Source organism: Pelophylax lessonae, assembly GCF_965119305.1.
Source record: "Pelophylax lessonae genome assembly, chromosome: 9".
NCBI classification, from domain to species: Eukaryota; Metazoa; Chordata; class Amphibia; order Anura; family Ranidae; genus Pelophylax; species Pelophylax lessonae.
Window position 1 is genome coordinate 245,046,143 of NC_138776.1, and position 21,980 is coordinate 245,068,122.

The window sequence follows — 21,980 nt, forward strand, 5'->3', positions numbered from 1 at the left end:
ATAATCTTATGTTAGAGGTGACTTTGTAATATGCAGGCTCTGTTTTACAGGCAGAGTAATGTACACAGCCAAATCTATCCTTGGAAACCTAATTTCCAACTACCTTTTATTTGCTGAGCCAAAAGATAAAGGTTTTCAATAATGAGACGTGTTCCACTGGTGGTTTGAGTAAGAGAAGAGTCTGACTGGGTGGTCACATGAGAATATAAAGAGGAGTTGATAGCTTAGGTGTAACATTTTTACAAAATTCTGTCCAGAAAAGGAAACATGTTAGCGTATCTGCTCTGTGTGGTTTGTCTGTTGTGCCTCCAGGGCACGGGAGCACAAGAAGACGGTAAGGGGTCACCTATGGACTTTTGTTTATAATGCTGATAAGTCCTTTTAGCTGTGATAAGAATAGCAATTCGTTTTTATCATTAATGCAGTTTCCAAAGCAAGCAAAATAATTTATTTTAATTCTTTAATTTATATTATTTTCGGACACCAGTTCACAAAAAGGATATCGGGGAACTGGAGAAAGTGCAGAGAAGGGCAACCAAACTGATAAGAGGCATGGAGGAGCTCAACTATGAGGAAAGATTGGTTGGGCTAAATGTATTCTCTCTCGAGAAAGGGTTATGGGGGTATGATCACCATGTATAAATACATATGTGGTCCATATAGTGAACCCCCCCCCCCCAACATTGCCCTTAAAAGTAATAAAGAGATGTAAAAATTAGGAAAAGACTCCTTCAGGAACTAGTTCTGGCCAGCTCAGGAGATTTATTTATTTTTTTAAGAGCTAGATATATTGCTAAATGCACAAAATATAACTGGATATTAATATTAATAGACAATAATGTTAGTGTTTATTAGTCCAGGGAGATTCTGATTTCCTTTGGGGATCAGAAAGGATTCGCCAACCCTCCAATGCCATCATATTAGTCCAGGGAGATTCTGATTTCCTTTGGGGATCAGAAAGGATCCGCCAACCCTCCAATGCCATCATATTAGTCCAGGGTGATTCTGATTTCCTTTGGGGATCAGAAAGGATCTGCCAACCCTCCAATGCCATCATATTAGTCCAGGGAGATTCTGATTTCCTTTGGGGATCAGAAAGGATCCGCCAACCCTCCAATGCCATCATATTAGTCCAGGGAGATTATGATTTTCTTTGGGGATCAGAAAGGATCTGCCAACCCTCCAATGCCTTCATATTAGTCCACGGAGATTCTGATTTCCTTTGGGGATCAGAAAGGATCCGCCAACCCTCCAATGCCATCATATTAGTCCAGGGAGATTCTGATTTCCTTTGGGGATCAGAAAGGATCCGCCAACCCTCCAATGCCATCATATTAGTCCAGGGAGATTCTGATTTTCTTTGGGGATCAGAAAGGATCTGCCAACCCTCCAATGCCCTCATATTAGTCCAGGGAGATTCTGATTTCCTTTGGGGATCAGAAAGGACCCACCAACCCTCAAATGTTCATCATATTAGTCCAGGGAGATTCTGATTTCCTTTGGGGATCAGAAAGGACCCGCCAACCCTCCAATGCCATCATATTAGTCCAGGGAGATTCTGATTTCCTTTGGGATCAGAAAGGATCTGCCAACCCTCCAATGCCATCATATGCCATGATTGGACCATGCTTTTCTGTGGTTTTAGTTGCCGCCTGTAGGTATGGGGGTTCTGTAAGAGCTAGATATATTGCTAAATGCACAAAATATAACTGGATATTAATATTAATAGACAATAATGTTAGTGTTTATTAGTCCAGGGAGATTCTGATTTCCTTTGGGGATCAGAAAGGATTCGCCAACCCTCCAATGCCATCATATTAGTCCAGGGAGATTCTGATTTCCTTTGGGGATCAGAAAGGATCCGCCAACCCTCCAATGCCATCATATTAGTCCAGGGAGATTCTGATTTTCTTTGGGGATCAGAAAGGATCTGCCAACCCTCCAATGCCATCATATGCCATGATTGGACCATGCTTTTCTGTGGTTTTAGTTGCCGCCTGTAGGTATGGGGGTTCTGTAAGAGCTAGATATATTGCTAAATGCACAAAATATAACTGGATATTAATATTAATAGACAATAATGTTAGTGTTTATTAGTCCAGGGAGATTCTGATTTCCTTTGGGGATCAGAAAGGATTCGCCAACCCTCCAATGCCATCATATTAGTCCAGGGAGATTCTGATTTCCTTTGGGGATCAGAAAGGATCCGCCAACCCTCCAATGCCATCATATTAGTCCAGGGAGATTCTGATTTTCTTTGGGGATCAGAAAGGATCTGCCAACCCTCCAATGCCATCATATTAGTCCAGGGAGATTCTGATTTTCTTTGGGGATCAGAAAGGATCCGCCAACCCTCCAATGCCATCATATTAGTCCAGGGAGATTCTGATTTTCTTTGGGGATCAGAAAGGATCTGCCAACCCTCCAATGCCATCATATTAGTCCAGGGAGATTCTGATTTTCTTTGGGGATCAGAAAGGATCCGCCAACCCTCCAATGCCATCATATTAGTCCAGGGAGATTCTGATTTTCTTTGGGGATCAGAAAGGATCCGCCAACCCTCCAATGCCATCATATTAGTCCAGGGAGATTCTGATTTTCTTTGGGGATCAGAAAGGATCCGCCAACCCTCCAATGCCATCATATTAGTCCAGGGAGATTCTGATTTCCTTTGGGATCAGAAAGGATCTGCCAACCCTCCAATGCCATCATATGCCATGATTGGACCATGCTTTTCTGTGGTTTTAGTTGCCGCCTGTAGGTATGGGGGTTCTGTATATGGATCTTTGTTATGTATTTTCTTCTGTTGTTTGAAATAGATGGACTAGGTGTCTTTTTCAACCTCAACTATGTAAGTATAAAGGGGATGACTATTAAATTTGAAGTACCCAATCAAGTTCAGAAAAACCTAAGACCCACACAAATCCTGATGATAATTTTAGTGACATTATACAGTTGTCAATTAATTAATTGAAAGGGTCAGTCCACTCAAAAACTCATGGCACAGGTCCTCAGGAAGGATGTGCTGGAATTGGAAAGAGTCCAGAGAAGGGCAACAAAAATAATTAGGGGAATGGAGGACATCAGCTATGAGGAAAGACTACAAGCACTGAACCTATTCTCTCTGGAGAAGAGACGCTTGAGGGGGGATATGATATCAATGTACAAATTATGTACTGGTGACCCGAGCATAAGGAACAAACTATTCAGAGAAAGGAGATACAATAAGACACGTGGCCACTCACTAAAACTAGAGGAAAGGCGGTTTAACCTTAAAATGCGTAAGGGGTTCTTCACTGTAAGAGCGGTAAGGATGTGGAATTCTCTTCCACAAGCAGTCGTATCAGCAGGGAGCATTGATAGTTTCAAAAAACTATTAGATGGGCACCTTAGAGACCACAACATACAGGGGTATACAATGTACAGTTAAAAGCAAACACGCACACACATCATAGGTTGAACTGGATGGACTGATGTCTTTTTTCAACCTCAATAACTATGTAACTATGTAACTATGTAACTATGTTTCATTATTTTGTATGATTTTCTTCTCTTCGATGAGTTTCAAGGTCTTCACACGAGCTGTGGCTCATGAGGGGGACTGCTCGATTTTTTAATCAATTTTTTATATTATGGAGAATGTAACTGGAGCAGATGGGATACACAAATGTGGGCAGGAACATCCACAACTTCTAGGTGGACAGGAACTGAGCTGAGAATTATAGCAGGGAGATCTTGAAGTCTGAGTAGCCAGGACATATAAGGCCCCTTCCACATGGGAGTCCACCTGCTCAGCGGCAGTGGTGTATTTTGGTTTTGTGCTGCCCTAGGCAAGACTAAAATTGGTGCGTCACCCCTCCTTCTTTGTAAATTTGCCCCACCCCTTCAAAATTGAAGGACTCCAAGTCCCAGCAAGGACCCCTAAGATCTCACGAGAGGGGGGGGGGGTTAGAGATGGTGGGAGAGAGAGAGTGGGGGTGGGTAAGGGAGGGTGAGGGGGAGAAATAGAGAGAGGGAAGGTGGAGGGAGAGAGAGGGAAGGTGGTGGGAGAGGGAGAGAGGGTGGTGGGCGAGAGAGAGAGCATAGTGGAAGAGAGAGAGAAAGAGGGTGGTGGGAGAGAGAGAGGGTGGTGGGAGAGGGAGAGAGAGGGAGAGAGAGAAGGTGGTGGGAGAGAGAGAGAGGGGGGATGAGAGAGAGAGAGGGAAGATGAGAGAGAAAGGGGGAATGAGAGAGAGAGAGGGGGGAGGGGAGTGAGAAAGAGGAGGGTGGGTGAGAGAGAGGGGGGAATGGAGAGAGAGAGAGAGAGGGGGTGAGAGAATGAGAGGGAGAGTAGGAGAGAGAGGGTGTGGGTGGGAGAGAGAGAGAGGGTGTGGGTGGGAGAGAGAGAGGGGGTGTGGGTGGGAAATAAAGGGGGTGGGGGGGAGAGAGAGAGAGAGGGGGTGGGAGAGAGAGGAAGAAGGGAGTGGGAGAGAGAGGGAGAGGGGGTGGGGGGAGCTCAAGGGGATGGGGGGAGCTCTAGGCACAGAGGAGGAGGAAGTTAAATCCTCCTCCACTTTGAATTATGGGCAGGGCCAGGGAGTCAAGGTCGTGACGCCCTTGGTTGCTAGACGCCAGGAGGCTCTAGCAACCAGTGGCCAATAGAGTCTCAGATGGAGGTGGAAACCGCTATTTTGCTGCCCCCCTGCAAAGTGCCGGTACAGCACTGCTCAGCAGAGAATCTGTCCGCTAAACCCCACACTGAGCAGGTGGATGGCTGGCCCGTGTCCGCTCCCCTTATTCAGAGTGGACACAGACACAATCCGCTCTCCTTTGTGGGCGGTTGGATGTAAACGGTCCTGTCTGCCTACACCCGACTGCCATCTGATCCCTTAGACCAGTGATGGTGAACCTTGGCACCCCAGATGTTTTGGAGCTACATTTCCCATGATGATCGTGCACTCTGCAGTGTAGTTGAGCACCATGGGAAATGTAGTTCCAAAACATCTGGGGTGTCAATCACTACCCTAGATGGATGGGGAACGGATCCCCATTCATCTGTTTTTAGCAGATCGGATAGGATTGGATGTTACCAGTTATAAACAGACGCATGTCCGTTTACATCTGTCGCTCCATAGAAGAAAATGGAGGGTCCGATCGGGTCCGCCTGAAAACTGACAGGTGGACCCAATCAGTCCCCTTGTGTGAAAGGGGCCGCATAATCCAGCAGCTGATTCAGCCCACCAGGCTACACTCATCATTTTTGGGTTGAGTGGCTCCTTAAGCAACTTTAAGTATTTTCAATTAAAACGTCTATCAATATGTGTTGTTGCCTTCCATTACAGCTGATTTAGATACTGGTTTCGAAGTTGTTTCTCCTCAATATCTCTATTCATCCCTGCTTTTTTCTTTTATGTCCATGCAGCTGGCTTAATCAAAGTAGAATTCACAGTTATGAATGACTTAATAGGGAACTTTTTTAAGGATTCCATTATCGTAGAAGTGAGAGAAGGGTCCACACTACTGCAGGTCATGGAAAAGGCTGCTGAACTGAAACCCAAGGAATTCAGGTGAGAACTTGCAACTTGACATTGACGAAAACAGTTTCTTGTTTGACATTTGATAATGAAACACCTGTGTGGTTCTCAGAGAGTATTTATCAGCACTCCTCGCTATAACCTCGCTCTAGGCTTATCATTTTAGAGGTTTCAAAAACCCAACTCCAGACAATTTTTTTTTTAACCAGGCTGTATACACCATTCAGCCATAGCATTAGGATCATTGACAGATTAAATTAATAACATAGATTATCTCATTATAATGGCATCACAATGTTGGTGAGGTATATTAGGCAGCAAGTAAACATGTTGTTCCTGAAGTGGTTGTGTTGAAAGTAGAAAAAAATGGGCAGTTTGTTGTATATGGGGCTGTGTACCCACAGACTGGTCAGGGTGCCCATGCTGAACCGTGTCATCAGCCAAAAGCACCTACAATGGGCATGTGAGCAACAGAACTGGACCAGAGAGCAATGGAGGAAGGTGGCCTAGTCTTAGGAACCTTGTTTTATTTTACATCGTGTAGATAGCCAGGTGTGTGTGCGTTGCTTACCTGGGGAGAGAAGTCACCAGGATGCAGTATGGGAAGAAGGCAAGCTGGCGGAGGCAGTGTGATGATTTGGGCAATGTTCTGCGGGGAAACCTTGAGTCCTGCCGTTCATGTGGATGTTACTAAAGCCCCGTACACACGCGTTGAAAATTGGCAGGGAATTTTCCGCCAACGTCCGATCTGCCGATTTTCGGCTTGTTAGTATGATGCTTCCGACAACCGACTCCGACTTTTCGGGCGAAAAAAATCTGGTGTGCAGACTAACATTTTTGTTGGCCGTCAAGACAACAGCCGATTTTCGTGCAGTCAGTACAGATTTCGACAGGGAAAAATCTGATCAGCAAGTCAGGGCTCAGTGAAGAAAGAACACAAAGAAAGCAACCCAACACATGACATCATTTCTGAAGTAGAATTTTGTTGGGCGAGAAAATTCTGTGCAGTCTAGGCACATTCCAACCAACAAAACACAACTCTGGACAAAAGACGGACGATCGGTCGGCCGATAATCGTTGCGTGTGTACGGGGCTTTAGACACATACAACCTACCTAAACATTGTTGCTAACCAAGAACACCCCTTCATGGAAATGGTATTCAGCAGGATAATGTGCCCTGTCACACTGCTAAAATGGTTTGAGGAACACAACGAGTATAACGTTGTGCCTTGGCCTCAGAATTCTCCAGATTTCAATCCATCGAGATTGTAGGATGTGCTGGAAAAACAAATCTGATCCATGGAGGCCCCATCTTCCCAGATAGCAAGGATAGCTTGCCACAAATTTGTGGCAGTGTTGAGTTGTAAATTTTGTTAATTTGCTGCACATTTTCACTGGCAAGTTGGACACTTGCAGAGCACTTGAATTTTACAGGTTCTAGTTGACACTTTTCCAATTTGTAGCAAATTTGTTAGACAAGTCTCTAGCAAGAGCAAGGTTGCAGTGGTGAGTTTACAGAAACAGCTCTGCAAGTCTACAGCAGGGAGCAAAGATGAAAATTCAGCCATAGTGACACTTGTGGTGGGATCAGGGGCGTACCTAGAGCATTTGGCACCCGGGGCGGATCCTATATCTGGCACCCCCCCCCCCCCCCAGGCAACGAACATTGACGTGTCATGTGTAAAATGTATGGAGACCCCCTTTTACATTACACAGAACCCTTACCCCTGGACCCCTTTACATTACACAGCTCCTGTACCCCTGGACCCCTTTACATTACACAGCCCCCTTACCCCTGGACCCCTTTACATTACGCAGCCCCTGTACCCCTGGACCCCTTTACATTACACAGCCCCCTTACCCCTGGACCCCTTTACATTACACTGCCCCCTTACCCCTGGACCCCTTTACATTACACAGCCCCCTTACCTCTGGACCCCTTTACATTACACAGCCCCCTTACCTCTGGACCCCTTCACATTACACAGCCCCTGTACATTACACAGCCCCTTTACCGCTGGACCCCTTTACATTACACAGCCCCCTTACCCCTGGACCCCTTTACATTACACAGCCCCTGTACCCCTGGACCCCTTTACATTACACAGCCCCCTTACCCCTGGACCCCTTTACATTACACTGCCCCCTTACCCCTGGACCACTTTACATTACACAGCCCCTGTACCCCTGGACCCCTTTACATTACACTGCCCCCTTACCCCTGGACCCCTTTACATTGCACAGCCCCCCATTGGAACCCTTTACATTACACAGCCCCATCCCCCATACAACCCTTTACATTACACAGCCCCCCAATATAACCCCTTTACAATACAAAGCCCCCACCAATAGAACCCCTCTACAATAAATCCCCCCATAGAACCCCTATACAATACAAAGCCCCCCCATAGAACCCCTATACAATACAAAGCCCCCCCCCCATAGAACCCCTATACAATACAAAGCCCCCCCCCATACAACCCCTATACAATACAAAGCCACCCCCCCAAAAAAAGAACCCCTTTACAATACAAAGTCACCCCCCCCCCTCAAAATAGCCCCTTTACAATACAAAGCCCCCCCACCCCCCCTCAAAATAACCCCTTTACAATACAAAGCCCCCCCGCCCCCCCCCCCTCAAAATAACCCCTTTACAATACAAAGCCCCCCCGCCCCCCTCCCCTTATAATAACCCCTTTTCAATACAAAGCCCCCCCGCCCCCCCCCCTCAAAATAACCCCTTTACAATACAAAGCCCCCCCCCGCCCCCCCCTCAAAATAACCCCTTTACAATACAAAGCCCCCCCGCCCCCCTCAAAATAACCCCTTTACAATACAAAGCCCCCCCCCCTCAAAATAACCCCTTTACAATACAAAGCCCCCCCCCTACCTTTTTAGGAGGAGAGCGGAGGAGGAGGAACTGTTTAAAGCAGAGAGGATGTGAGAGACTCACTGTCACTCCCGAGCCCTGAATACACAGCGATCGGCGCCTCGGCGGGAACTGCAGAAGTTACTATGCTGGTTAATGAGCAGGTGATTGGTTGATAGGCGGTCCTAGCAACCAATCGCCTTCTCATTAACCAGCATAGTAAACTGCGGCAGCGCCGATCGCTGTGTATTCAGGGCTCGGGAGTGACAGTGAGTCTCTCACATCCTCTCTGCTTTAAACAGTTCCTCCTCCTCCGCGGTGGAAGCAGTCTGGCGGCCGGCCCCGGGTGTCACCCTGATCTTCCCTGACACACTGAAACCCCCCTAATGTGTGGCACCCGGGGCGGACCGCCCCCCCCTATTGGTACGCCACTGGGTGGGATGACTATTACACAACATAACTGAACCAGAACTCGCAGCAGACTTGCAGAATGTTTGCAAAGAAAGTTGATCTGGAGTCATGCAATGGGGACTTGCCACAATTGTACATCAAACTTGTGAAGCCTGGCAAGTCTAGCAATAGCATAGCAAGTAATTTTCAAACTTGCAGCTCAATTGCTTGCTATTTGGGTTACAACTTACAGGACGTAAAGGATCTACTACCGATGGCTTGGTGCCACATACTACAGCATACCCATACCTTCAGAGGTCTAGTGACGTCCATGACGTGAAGGGTCAGGGCTGTTTTGGTGGCAAAACGGGAACCCACTCAATATTGGGTCATCATAATGCTATGGCTGATTGGTGTATACCAGGGGTCTTCAAACTATGGCCCTCCAGTTTTTCAGGAACTACAATTCCCATCATGCTTAGTCATGTCTGTGAATGTCAGAGTTTTACAATGCTTCATGGGATGTGTCGTTTCGCAACAGCTGGAGGGCTGTAGTTTGAGGATCCCTGGTGTATACCCTTTATTAACAGACTATACAGTGGGTACGGAAAGTATTCAGACCCCCTTACATTTTTCACTCTTTGTTATATTGCAGCCATTTGCTAATATAATTTAAGTTCATTCTTCTTCCTCATGAATGTACACATAGCACCCCATACTGACAGAAAAACACAGAATTGTTGACATTGTTGCAGATTTATTAAAAAAGAAAAACTGAAATATCACATGGTCCTAAGTATTCAGACCCTTTGCTGTGACACTCATATATTTAACTCAGGTGCTTTCCATTTCTTCTGATCATCCTTGAGATGGTTCTACACCTTCATTTGAGTCCAGCTGTGTTTGATTATACTGATTGGACTTGATTAGGAAAGCCACACACCTGTCTATATAAGACCTTCCAGATCACAATGCATGTCAGAGCAAATGAGAATCATGAGGTCAAAGGAACTGCCTGAAGAGCTCAGAGACAGAACTGTGGCAAGGCACAGATCTGGCCAAGGTTACAAAAAGATTTCTGCTGCACTTAAGGTTCCTAAGAGCACAGTGGCCTCCATAATCCTCAAATGGAAGACGTTTGGGACAACCGGAACCCTTCCTAGAGCTGGCAGTCCGGCCAAACTGAGCTATCGGGGGAGAAGAGCCTTGGTGAGATAGGTAAAGAAGAACCCAAAGATCACTGTGGCTGAGCTCCAGAGATGCAGTCAGGAGATGGGAGAAAGTTGTAGAAAGTCAACCATCACTGCAGCCCTCCACCAGTCGGGGCTTTATGGCAGAGTGGCCCGACAGAAGCCTCTCCTCAGTGTAAGACACATGAAAGCCCACATGGAGTTTGCTAAAAAACACCTGAAGGACTCCAAGATGGTGAGAAATAAGATTCTCTGGTCTGATGAGACCAAAATAGAACTTTTTGGCCTTAATTCTAAGCGGTATGTGTGGAGAAAACCAGGCACTGCTCATCACCTGTCCAATACAGTCCCAACAGTGAAGCATGGTGGTGGCAGCATCATGCTGTGGGGGTGTTTTTCAGCTGCAGGGACAGGACGACTGGTTGCAATCGAGGGAAAGATGAATGCGGCCAAGTACAGGGATATCCTGGACAAAAACCTTCTCCAGAGTGCTCTGGACCTCAGACTGGGCCGAAGGTTTACCTTCCAACAAGACAATGACCCTAAGCACACAGCTAAAATAACGAAGGAGTGGCTTCACAACACCTCCGTGACTGTTCTTGAATGGCCCAGCCAGAGCCCTGACTTAAACCCAATTGAGCATCTCTGGAGAGACCTAAAAATGGCTGTCCACCAACGTTTACCATCCAACCTGACAGAACTGGAGAGGATCTGCAAGGAGGAATGGCAGAGGATCCCCAAATCCAGGTGTGAAAGACTTGTTGCATCTTTCCCAAAAAGACTCCTGGCTGTATTAGATCAAAGGGGGGCTTCTACTAAATACTGAGCAAAGGGTCTGAATACTTAGGACCATGTGATATTTCAGTTTTTCTTTTTTAATAAATCTGCAACAATGTCAACAATTATGAGTTTTTCTGTCAGTATGGGGAGCTATGTGTGCATTCATGAGGAAGAAGAATGAACCTAAATGATTTTAGCAAATGGCTGCAATATAACAAAGAGTGAAAAATTTAAGGGGGTCTGAATACTTTCCGTACCCACTGTATATTCGTTTTCAATGCTGTGATAGTTTGACAATTACTGGGCCATGTAATAGTGTACCCAACGACATTTTTATTCCTTTTTTCACTTTTTTACATTTTTTTCTTTACTATATAAAGGAAGACAAGACCAACTTTTTTGAAGAAAAAAAAAAAAAAAACATTTCCCTTCCTTTCTGCCAGAAAACATAGTGAATAAAAATGCCAGGACAGTATGAACACCTCCACAAAATGACCCCTTTGTTTATTTCCAAAAATTATTGGCAAAAAAATGAGGTCACCTTGGGGTATCTACTTTCCACAAACATGCTAGTATTGAGGTTGGAAATGGTCCACTAGATATGCTGGTATTGAGGTTGGCAATGGTCCACTAGATACAGCAGCAATATACAGTAGGTCATACACAGAGGGAGGAGGTGAAGGGCACATAAAGTGGGAGGATAAAGATGAAGGGGTTAATGTTCACAGATGGTTAAAATCCTAATACATAACCACCATTGCTTCCGTTCAAGGGTAATAAATAATCAATAATCATATATGTGACAAATAATGCAAATATTAATTGCAAATATTAATTGTAGGCAACATAGCGCATCAGGTTAAAGAAAAGGTCAGCAGGGCAATCAGTCTCTCGATCAGAGTTCGTACCGCGAGGCGAGCATGGAACGCAAACCTCCGCGTGTGTTCCACCACTGAGCCGGACGTGACATCACTGAGGAACCGGAATCCACGTCACCAGTTCCCCCCTTTATCAGCTGGTCTTATAACTACTTATTTGTTCTGTTCTAATAATTTTCAACGTTCTTCTTCCATCTCCCTGGTTTGATGTTTAAGTCCTCTAGGTCCTGTTTTACCCTCTGGTGGCCAACAACCACTTTTGTGAGGTGTTTAGGATCCTGGTAGAACAGGACCTAGAAAACCTAAACGTCAAACTCCCCGCTGTTTTTTTTTTTTTTTTACAATACAGCGGTAGGGAGGGGGTTAAAGTGCACCTATGCTCAGACTATGAACATTAAACTATTTACATATTCTTAATAAGCCATAGAAGAGCTTTAAAACATATTCTTAATAAGCCATAGAAGAGCTTTAAAACAAGTCCTCATTCACCTCTCTAGATACTTGTACTATGAAGCAAATCATTCTAAGGGCTCACTCACACTTGCTCAAAATACTGACACTTATCAAACGCATCGATATCGTTAATGCGCGTCAATAGGTGCAATTGATAAGCGTTTAATGAGCATTTAAAACACTCCTCTAAACACCCTATGTGCGTGTGCAGCGTGGTTGAAAAGCGTTTTTGACTTATTAAAACTGCACCACAAACCTCTGCAATAGCTGGGCGTTATTGTTGCAGGCGTTTTTTTGGGCATTTTTTGGGCGTCTTTGGAGGCAGGCATAACATCTGAACTTGTGTATAGGGGTATATATACACACACACTTATATGTATTTATACACATACACACCTATAGGTGTGATAGGAGCGAAGTCCTATGCCTGCAAATAATTTCATTAGTGCAGGCATAGGGCTCTGCTACTTTCACACATATATATGTGTATGTGTATATATACATACATGTGTGTGTGTATATATACCCCTACACAGAAGTTCAGATGTTATGCCTGCCTCCAAAGACGCCCAAAAAATGCCCAAAAAAAAAGCCTGCAACAAAAACGCCCAGGTGTGTTGTGCAGGCGTTTTTTTTTTGGGCATTTTTTGGGCGTCTTTGGAGGCAGGCATAACATCTGAACTTCTGTGTAGGGGTATATATACACACACACTCATATGTATTTATACACATACACACATATAGGTGTGATAGGAGCGAAGTCCTATGCCTGCAAATAATTTCATTAGCGCAGGCATAGGGTACTGCTACTTTATATGTGTATATATACATACATGTGTGTGTGTATATATACCCCTACACAGAAGTTCAGATGTCATTCCTGCCTCCAAAGACGTCCACAAAAAAGCCCAATAAACGCCTGCAACAAAAACGGCCAGGTGTGAAAGTAGCGAAGCCACTATCCTGCTCTACTGCAATTCTAATAGAAACAATCTTTTTTCTATGTCAGTCACCCTGAAATGGAAGGGTTTGGTCACCCTGCCATAGCAGAGTCAGTTCACCCTACACTACACTACGGTCACCCTGACAGTTAACACTTTCCTTACAGAAACTAGATTATTGAATCTAACTATAGTGGTATATAGTGCCCTAACTACACTAGATATCCCTTTCCTCACGCTAATAATTGCTAAATGACACTTTTGAAGCAGGAGTAACAGAACTGCTTCCACTCTCTTCCACATCCCTGTATTACAATGCTAGAGATTTGGCAGGGCTATCTTATATACTGGGGGGCGTATTCACTACTGATTGGCCTCTGGACCCCCTAGTCACTCCAATCACATTCCTAGCATCCTCCTGCCCCCTCAATTGGCTTTTACTTATGGTTCTGGTCCAATCACGGGCTTTTAAAGCCCAGTTCCTGTCCCATTGCATTTTGGTCAGTTCTGGTTGCCGAATTCCGAACTTTTTCAGCAAAAAGTTTGAAATTCGGCCGAATTTCGAACAGTCAATGTTTGGGTCGAACCGATGGTCGACCCGAACCGTTCAATCATCCCTAGTAATGACCACTGGCTGGAAACCACAGACAATCTGAATGGAGAAATGTCATAAGCACACCAAGGATTCCTCAGAAGGGTCCAAAGCTTTATTCACATGGTCACACAGTGCACACACGGCAACGTTTTGGAGCCATGCAGGTCCCCTTCGTCAGGCAAGCTTTAGACCCTTCTGAGGAATCTTTGGTGTGCTGATGACATTTCTGCATTCAGATGCTGATAGCAGAGGAACAAGGCAATATACGGAAATGACCCTTAGTGCTCTGGATTGAGATAAGTAAACATTATACAGAGATATACTTTGTTCAAATTTAACATTTGAGGTTTACAACCACTTTAAGCTCACCTTCTCCATGCTAAGAAGATTTGGAAAGGAAGGAAAGAGTGCCGTGTCCAAAGAAATGTGAGTTTGAAGGCAGGTTAAGCTACTTTCAAAAAACGCCTTTTAACCTACCTTCAAATTCGCATTTCTTTGGACATCAGGTGTTCCTTCCTTCCTTTCCAAGTCTACATAGGAAAATTACCATAAGGCTGTACCAAAAAGGCAGCATTCCAAGCCCCAAGGGGGTTCACCATCCATCATTATGCACGACCTACTGCAAGGGATTTCTTCCCACTCGCCCACACAACTACCCACCCTTGACCAGTGATTGATCCAGTCACAAATGAGTTGCCGTACTAAGAAGAGAACCTAAATAATTAAGAGTCATGGAGGGGGTCCGCTATGAGGAAAATTAACTGAACTAAATTTATTCTTCCTTGAAAAGGGAGGCAACTAAGGGGGATATGACCACTTTCTTGAAATACATAAATGTTCCATATACGATGGTCCTTTACAGTAAGAGCTTTGAAAATGGGATGTGGAGGCTTCCACAGCAGCTAGTTTTAGCTGATTTAATAGGTTCACAAAATGCTGGATGTGTTTCTACAGTCACAAAATATACCTGGCTATTACTATGTGTAGCACCCTCTAGTGTGTGCTAAATGTAGGTTAGGTTTTGTAGTGTAGGTTTGTTAGCATAGGTAAATTTATTTGGCTCAGGGCTAACCCTGAGCTGTGGAATCTGGGTCAGGGTTCAGTGGCTCAGGGCTGGATGACTCATCTGGCAGCTCTCTCTGGTATTTCTTCCTGGTCTGGAAGTTTGTATAAACTTCCAGAACTTGAGGGTGGAAGAGGGGAGGGCTTGCAATGCATATGTATGAGGCTTCAGCCAATCCCAGTAGTGGGCTGCCAGGGGGCAGAGTTTGCCTCATAAATAGACATGAGCCATGCCAGCAGGGGCAGTCGGGTGGAAGATGGACATGAAGTGCTGAGGATGCTGTCAGTGGCCCTCAGGGGTACCACCTAGTCTGGGGAGGGGGGTGACTATGGGCTCAGGCTCAGGTTCTGGAGGAGGAGGCTGTCAGTGACCCTCAGAGGTACCCCCTAGTCTGGGGATGGGGGGGGTGAACATGGGCCAGGGCTCGGGTTCTGGAGGATTCCTACTAAAACATAGAGGAGGAAGTCTTCCCGGAGGCTCGGGAGCATGAGCAGCACTGTGGGGACTACAAAGGGGGAGAATTAAACATGTAGTCAGTCTCCCTTGAAGACAGCAGTGTGCTTAAGTCTTCTGCCTTTCCCTGGAGATCTCAGGTGGTTCACCAGCCGGGTGGGCTGGTGAAGAGTCAGTCAGGTGGAACGGTGTAAAGAGGCAGATGCAGCCAGGTAGGTTGACATTGCCTGAAGATGTGGTGCTGGGCTCAGTGAACACAGGGGGGAAGTGAAAAAGTCTGAGCTGCGTCATTCCAGTGTGCTATTGTCAAGGGACTGAGAGTTCTTGCCTGTAATGGGCTATTGCTGAGCTGACAGTCAGGCCCTGTCAGCTTCCCTCAAGGAATGAGCCAGCAGAAACTGAATAAAGGAGAAGGAACCAAGTGCGTACATGTTGCTGAAGAAGAGAAGACTGTATATAGAGACTGTATATAGGAAGTGGTCCCTGAAGTTATTGAAGTCAAGTGGGCTTCCTATAACTTCCCATCCTTATCTAAGTTGAGACTCCCTAATAAAACAAAGCTCTAAACCAGGGATCCTCAAACTACGGCCCTCCAGCTGTTGCCGAACTACACATCCCATGAGGCATTGTAAAACTCTGACATTCACAGACATGACTAGGCATGATGGGAATTGTAGTTTCTGAACAACTGGAGGGCCATAGTTTGAAGACCACTGCTCTAGACTGTCTCTGGAGAGCTTGTGAAGAGTTGGTGTGCCTGGCTGTGCAGAAGTGGGGGATCTCTTTAAACTGCAGCTCCTACATGGGGTGTGCTACATATGTAAGAAATAGCATTGTAGATCATTGATCCATGAAGTATCTGGTTGCCTTTGGAAACCCAGGAAGGATTTTTGCCAAGTTAGGACAAATTGGACCAAGACTTATAATAATTGTTTGACTTTCCCTGGACAAAAGGATAGTCTACTTGAAGGATATGTTATTTTTCAATGTAAAGATGTAGTTATATAAATAAAAAGTATAAAAAGTGCTGTATCTCGTAAATAATTCACTTTTATCATCTGTACCATACCTCAGCTTCCAGGCAAAAGAATACTCTTTCGGAATTTACATTACGGCCATTGGCAAACTTGCCGAAAACAACAATGAAAAGACATACTGGCAATTCTTTGGTGGTAACAATGCACTGACAGAAGGTGAGTACTATGCAGATTACTAGGCATGAGGGAATGACTAGCAATTTTCCTTTCTCTGAAATTTTGGGGCAGTGTTTGTCACCTTTTTTCAGTCAAGGCACCCTTTAAAAATTATGGACAATCTCAAGGCACCCTTTAAAAATGATAGACAATCTCAAGCTACCCTATAAAAATGATGGACAATCTCAAGGCACCCTTTAAAAATTATGGACAATCTCAAGGCACCCTTTAAAAATGGACAATTTCAAGGCACCCTTTAAAAATGATAGACAATCTCAAGGTACCCTATAAAAATGATGGACAATCTCAAGGTACCCTATAAAAATAATGGACAATCTCAAGGCACCCTATAAAAATTATGGACAATCTCAGGGCACCCTTCAAAATGATGGACAATCTCAAGGCACCCTTTAAAAATTATGGACAATCTCAAGGCACCCTTTAAAAATAATGGACAATCTCAAGGCACCCTTTAAAAATTATAGACAGTCTCGAGGCACCCCATTCTAAGTTTACATAATGCAGCAACATCCACAAGTCCAAGAAGGACATCCAACATTAGAGGTGATCTATTCTTCCAAAGCCAATACACTTTTGCAAACTTGTACTGACCAGTATTCCAATGTTTCTCTATCAGCTAATGTGACCCCACCGCTGAGAGGGAGAGAGGCAGGGGACAAACAAACAAGGAGGCTATGCAGGGGACTGACATCCTCCTTATCAACTGATTGGTCTTTAGGTTGGCAGCAGCTAGAAGGTTGTAATGGTGAACAATGAAAACCTGTGACAAAAGGCAGCCTTCATCCACACTCTGGCTTGTATACATTTTTTGGGCAATTTTTAGGCATTTTGTCAAGGCACCCCTGAAGAAACCTCAAGGCACCCCAGGATGCCTGGACACCTTGGTTGAAGGTGTTTTGGGGGAATATTAGGAAATTTCGATGAAATTTTGCCAATTTGGCAAAATGCATTGGAGTCAACGAGGAAGGAAAAAATAAGGCGTTTTATAAAAATGTAATGGGCTTCAAATGATTACGGATTCCCGGAAAAAAAATACTGTGTGGCACTGAACAGGCTGGGCTTTGAACTTCTCCACAGAGTAGCTTTAGGTAAGTATCCATCTTTGCAGAACTGCAGGAAGAGCAAACCCCGGCCCACTAAGGCCAAGTACACTAAAAATGTACTTCTCTTTTAACATTTCAAACCTGAAGCTGAAAGGTGTCTTAATAGCTTTATGTGTATGTCTGTGCAAAAAAATAGAAAAAAATATTTCTGTACATCTCCACATTGTATCTTCACTCACTGGTCAGCTTTCTCTCTATACATCTTAAATTGTTTAAGGTGGTTCCTTCTCATCTTCTCTGTTATCTTTCCTCAAAACTCACTCCTTTTGCACCATCCCACCCAAAAAAAAAATGTCAGTGCTCCCCAAAACCAGCCCTACATGTTTCATCACTAATTGCGGCTTCATCAGGGGTGCTAGCTGTTAAAAGTGCATTGTGTACTGTACATCTCCACATTGTATCTTCACTCACTGGTCAGCTTGTTACTACCTTTTGCTCTATACATTTTAAATTTTTCCAGGTGGTTCCCTCTCATCTCCTCTGTTATCTTTTCTCAAAACTCGCTCCTTTTGCACCATCCCACCCAAAAAAAAAAACATTTTTCAGTGCTCCCCAAAACCAACCCTACAGGTTTCACCACTAATTGTGGCTTCATCAGGGGTGCCAACTGTTCAAAGTGCATTGTGCACTGTACTTCTCCACATTGTGCCTTCGCTCACTGGTCAGCTTGTTTCTACCTTTCTCTCTATACATCTTAAATTGTTACAGGTGGTTCTCTAGTCTTCTCTGTTATCTTTCCTCAAAATTTTTCTCCTATTGCACTATCCCACCAAAATAAAATATTTTCAGTGCTCCTCAAAACCAACCCTACAGGTTTCACCACTAATTGAACAGTTGGCGTCCCTGATGAAGCCACAATTAGTGGTGAAACATTTTTCAGTGGTCCCTAAAACCAACCCTACAGGTTTCACCACTAATTGAACAGTTGGCACCCCTGATGAAGCCACAATTAGTGGTGAAACCTGTAGGGTTGGTTTTAGGGACCACTGAAAAATGTTTTTTTTTTTTTGGTGGGATGGTGCAATAGGAGCGAGTTTTGAGGAAAGAGAACAGAGAAGACGAGAGAGAACCACCTGGAACAATTTAAGGTGAATAGAGAGAAAGGTGGTAACAAGCTGACCAGTGAGTGAAGATACAATGTGGATAAGTACAGTGCACAATGCACTTTGAACAGTTGGCACCCCTGATGAAGCCACAAAGTGCATTGTGCACTGTACTTCTCCACATTGTATCTTCACTCACTGGTCAGCTTGTTACTACCTATCTCTCTACACATCTTTAATTGTTCCAGGTGGTTCTCTCTTGTTTTCTCTGTTATCTTTCCTTAAAACTCGCTCCTATCGCACCATCCTACCAAAAAAAAAAAAATTTTCAGTGCTCCCAAAAACCCTACAAGTTTCACCACTAATTGTGGCTTCATCAGGGGTGCCAACTGTTCAAAGTGCTTATAAACTGTTAGCTGGAGTTTAGCTTCAATTTGTTAATGTATCTAAATCTGCTAATACATCTAACACTGCCCATCCCCTAGACTGACGATGCTGCTATCCAAAGGTGCTCCAAGTGTTCCTTCATGTAGAGTGGGGGCATTCTAATACAGGAGGTGTGTTACTGGCCAGATCACCAGGTGAAAACAGAGGAGGAAAAAAGCCTAAAAAAAAAAAAACGAATGTAGCCACCACATTGTATGATTGGTAAGCTGCAATATATTACATTTTTGGTTTTTAACACTGGTTTAAAGATGCACACTGTGTTCACAGTACATACATATATGCATACAAGTATAAATTACATAAATATCCACGATAGGAAAAACAGTGTCTAAATAGATGTATAAAGAAATGACGACCAATAGTACATGTAATAAAGAGGAAGTTAAAAAATAATAAATAAATAATAATAAATAAAAGTAAATTTTTAGACATTTTTAGGGTCATTCTAAAAGAAGAATGAGAACAGCTCGCTGTAGTCATAGCCTCATATCCATTTATTTATCAGTTCAACCAAGAGACCAATCTATGCCAGATGCAAACACCCAATGTGTTTCATTTGGCAAGGAGCTTAATTATAGTGACCCTATAGTGATGAACGAAACGCGTTAAGATGTTTGCATCTCTGGATGGATTGGTCTCTTTGTAGAACTGAAGGATAAATGGATGTGAGGTGTTGAATATAATAAGTGATTCCCTTTCATCTTTTGGAGTTGCCGTAGAGTCTACTTTATAAGCCTACAACTGTAAAGGACCTGCTCCAGTCATTGGTGAGAGCCGGGGTTTAGAGCCTTAAATTGAGTATTTATCCTTGATTTAATTTCATGGGTAATGCTGTATCTTTAGATGTTTGGATGGTGTATTGGGTTGGGTAGTGCTATGGGGATGGGGTATCTATAGATATTTGGATAGCATATTGGGTTCAGGAGTGCTATGGGGGGTAGGGTATCTATAGATGTTTGGATGGTTTATTGGTTTGGGGACTGCTATGGGGGTGGGGTACCTATGGATGTTTGAATAGTGTATTGGATGGGGAATCTATAGATGTTTGGAGGGTGTATTGGGTGGGGATTGCTTTGGGGGTGGGATATCTATAGATGTTTGGAGGGTGTATTGGGTTGGGGAATGCAATGGGGTTGGGGTATCTATAGATGTTTGGATGGTAATTGGGTTGGGGAGTGCTATGGGGGTGGGGTATCTATGGATGTTTGGATGGTGTATTTGGTTGGGTAGTGCTATGGGGTGGGGTATCTATAAATGTTTGGAAAGTGTATTGAGTTGGGGAATCTATAGATGTTTGAATAGTGTATTGGGTTGAGGAGTGCTATGGGGGTGGGGTACCTATGGATGTTTGAATAGGGTATTGGATGGGGTATCTATAGATGTTTGGATGGTGTATTTGGTTGGGTAGTGCTATGGGGTGGGGTATCTATAAATGTTTGGAAAGTGTATTGAGTTGGGGAATCTATAGATGTTTGGAGGGTGTATTGGGTTGAGGAGTGCTATGGGGTTGGGTTATCTATAGATGTTTGGATGGTAATTAGGTTAGGGAGTGCTATGGGGGTGGGATATTTATAGATGTTTGGATGGTGTATTGGGTTGGGAAGTGCTATGGAGGTGGGGTATCTATGGGCGTTTGAATGGTGTATTGGGTTGGGGAGTGCTATTGGGGTTGGGTATCTATAGATGTTTGGATGGTGTATTTGGTTGAGGAGTGCTATGGGGATGGGGTATATATAACTGTTTGGATAGTGTATTGGGTTGGGGAATGCTATGGGGGTGGGGTATCTATAAATGTTTGGATGGTGTATTGGGTTGGGGAGTGCTATGGGGGTGGGGTATCTAAAGATGTTTGAAAGGGTGTATTGGGTGGGGACTGCTTTGGGGGTGGAGTATCTATAGATGTTCGGAGGGTGCATTGGGTTGGGGACTGCTATGGGGGTGGGGTATCTATAGATGTTTGGATGGTGTATTGGGTTGAGAAGTGCTATGGGGATGGGGTATATATGACTGTTTGGATAGTGTATTGGGTTGGGGAATGCTATGAGGGTGGGGTATCTATAAATGTTTGGATGGTGTATTGGGTTGAGGAGTGCTATTGGGGTTGGGTATCTATAGATGTTTGGATGGCATATTGGGTTGGGGAGTGCTATGGGAGTGGGGTATGTATAGATGTTTGGATAATGTATTGGGTTGAGGAGTGCTATGGGGATGGGGTATATATGACTGTTTGGATAGTGTATTGGGTTGGGGAATGCTATGGGGGTGTGGTATCTATAGATGTTTGGATGGTTTATTGAGTTGGGAAGTGCTATTGGGGTTGGGTATCTATAGATGTTTGGAGGGTGTATTGGGTTGGGGAGTGCTATGGTGGTGGGGTATGTATAGATGTTTGGATGGTGTACTGGGTTGAGGAGTGCTATAGGGGTGGGGTATCTATAGATGTTTGAATAGCGTATTGGGTTGGGTAGTGCTATGGGGGTGGGGGGTTTCCCTAATTTAAAGCTTACAATATTAATGTGTGTAGCTAACTTTACCACATTTTCTTTTGTCTCTGTAGGTGTCAGTGACTACATACCCAGCAACAATGAGCATATCATTGCCGTCTTCAGCAAATTCTGAACACTAATGTATTTTTTTACTTTTATCATTTTATATACATGCAAATCAAAATTTGAGATTGTTTTATTCTAAAAAAAAAAAAAAAAAAAGGAGCTAATAGTAGGGACATACCTGTTCATCTCAATAAGTCACAGTACCTGGGACATACCTCACAGTCTTCTGCAATGTAAACTTGGGACTTTTTTGGTCCACCTAAAACTGATGAACATTAGTGACTTTTTATCTTTATCTTGGTGACAATCAGATCTCTGAGCCAGGAATTTCAGGGCAAAGATTGAGGGATATTCTTCACAAAAAGTTAAAGTATTGTTTCTTTTATTCTCTTTCCCACTGTCCAAAATTACAAAAAAAGGCTGAAACTACGAGACTCTATTATATGATAATGTTATGGTGGAGGTGATGAGTTTTGTGGGCCTGAGGTCAAGGGT

General features: G+C 44.1%; 1 protein-coding gene across 1 annotated transcript; it reads left to right on the plus strand.

Annotated features, from left to right (window-relative positions):
- Positions 1–236: 236 nt before the first annotated feature.
- On the plus strand, positions 237–21,624 carry LOC309562583 (cobalamin binding intrinsic factor-like). The gene is made up of 4 exons (XM_082266834.1): positions 237–334; positions 5,402–5,546; positions 16,201–16,319; positions 21,491–21,624. The coding sequence occupies exons 1-4, from the start codon at positions 268–270 to the stop codon at positions 21,550–21,552; spliced, it is 393 nt and encodes a 130-aa protein (XP_082122960.1). The 5' UTR covers positions 237–267; the 3' UTR covers positions 21,553–21,624.
- The last annotated feature ends 356 nt before the right edge of the window (positions 21,625–21,980 follow it).